Source organism: Ptychodera flava, chromosome 1, assembly GCF_041260155.1.
Source record: "Ptychodera flava strain L36383 chromosome 1, AS_Pfla_20210202, whole genome shotgun sequence".
NCBI lineage: Eukaryota > Metazoa > Hemichordata > Enteropneusta > Ptychoderidae > Ptychodera > Ptychodera flava.
Genome location: NC_091928.1, coordinates 5,290,532 through 5,291,794, shown reverse-complemented (window position 1 = coordinate 5,291,794; position 1,263 = coordinate 5,290,532). Strand labels below are relative to the sequence as shown.

At 42.2% G+C, this 1,263-nt stretch overlaps 1 protein-coding gene across 1 annotated transcript; it reads left to right on the top strand.

Annotated features, from left to right (window-relative positions):
• Positions 1 to 999, top strand: LOC139152485 (uncharacterized). Its single transcript, XM_070725679.1, has 2 exons — positions 1 to 490; positions 770 to 999. The coding sequence occupies exons 1-2, from the start codon at positions 1 to 3 to the stop codon at positions 997 to 999; spliced, it is 720 nt and encodes a 239-aa protein (XP_070581780.1).
• The last annotated feature ends 264 nt before the right edge of the window (positions 1,000 to 1,263 follow it).

Below are 1,263 nucleotides of genomic sequence, written 5' to 3'. Positions count from 1 at the left end.
ATGATAATCAAGACCATGCAGGCTGAATCATTTCCCGAGGAGTATTCAGCACTTGTTGGTAAAAAGGAATTGCCAAAGAAGAGCAAGTTGCTTGGATTACGACCAAGACTTGATGAAGATGGTTTAATGAGATGTGATGGGCGGCTAAGATATGCAGATTACCTACCATATGATGTCCGCTATCCAGTCATTCTACCACGGAGGAACTGGGTCACCAAACTAATAGTCAAACACTATCATGAGCAGAGAAAATATGTAGCTGGGACAAATCATACTCTATCTGCTTTGTCAACACGATTTTGGGTCATAGCAGGACAAGAGGAAATCTGCCAGTGGGAGAAAGAGTGTGCCGAATGCAGACAACAAAAAGCGAAATCTGCAAGTCAGGTGATGGCTCCACTGCCTAACATTCGACTGAAGATGCCCCTGCGTGCATTTGCTGATGTAGCAGTTGATTATGCAGGCCCATTCGTCCCCATCCAAGGCAGAGGTAAACAAAGAACAAAGCGCTACTTGTGTCATTTTGCTTGCATGGCCACCAGAGCTGTTCATCTGAAGTTGCATATGGGCTTGACACAGACTCATTCTTGAATGCTTTTTACAGAATGGTCAATCGTCAAGGTCTTCCAAAGCAAGTTCTTTCCGACAATGGTAGCAATTTCGTAGCAGCTGACAAGGAACACAGAGAATTAGTCAAACAACTGGACAAGGATCAACTCAAGGGTCCACTGTAAATCAGGAATAAAGTGGCATTTTAACCCTCCCTTAGCTGCTCACTTTGGTGGAGTTCATGAATCTATGATCAAGGCAGCTAAAAGAGCGATCTACGCCATACTGAAAAATGCTGACATAACTGACGAGGAACTTCTAACGGCTGTGACAGGAGCAGAAGCACTTATCAATTCACGGCCTATCACCTACCAGTCTGCAAATCCAGATGATGTAACTCCTCTGACATCAAACCATTTCCTTCATGGACAAATTGGTCAAATTGGCTGATTTCTTCATTACATTTATTGTTACCATTTACTACAATTATGGTTGGTGTTTTTATTACTTTTACGGCTGATTTTTTTGTTACATTTACGATTGCATTTTATTACCATTATGGTTGATGTTACATTTATAGAGGTTAAAATTGCCAAAGCAGGGTCTGTCAACCCGTTTGACTCGCCGTTCGCCTTTGAACGGCGAATTCCTTACGTGTGGGTGATGTTGGACAGATACTGTACTTTTTTACTTTCAGGACATTACATTTCGAGT

Excerpts from the sequence above, each read along its gene's own strand:
- LOC139152485 (XM_070725679.1), top strand. The coding sequence starts at position 1 with ATGATAATCAAGACCATGCAGGCTGAATCATTTCCCGAGGAGTATTCA. Across the intron at positions 491-769 it reads CGTCCCCATCCAAGGCAGAG|CTGCTCACTTTGGTGGAGTT; the intron begins GTAAACAAAGAA and ends ACCCTCCCTTAG.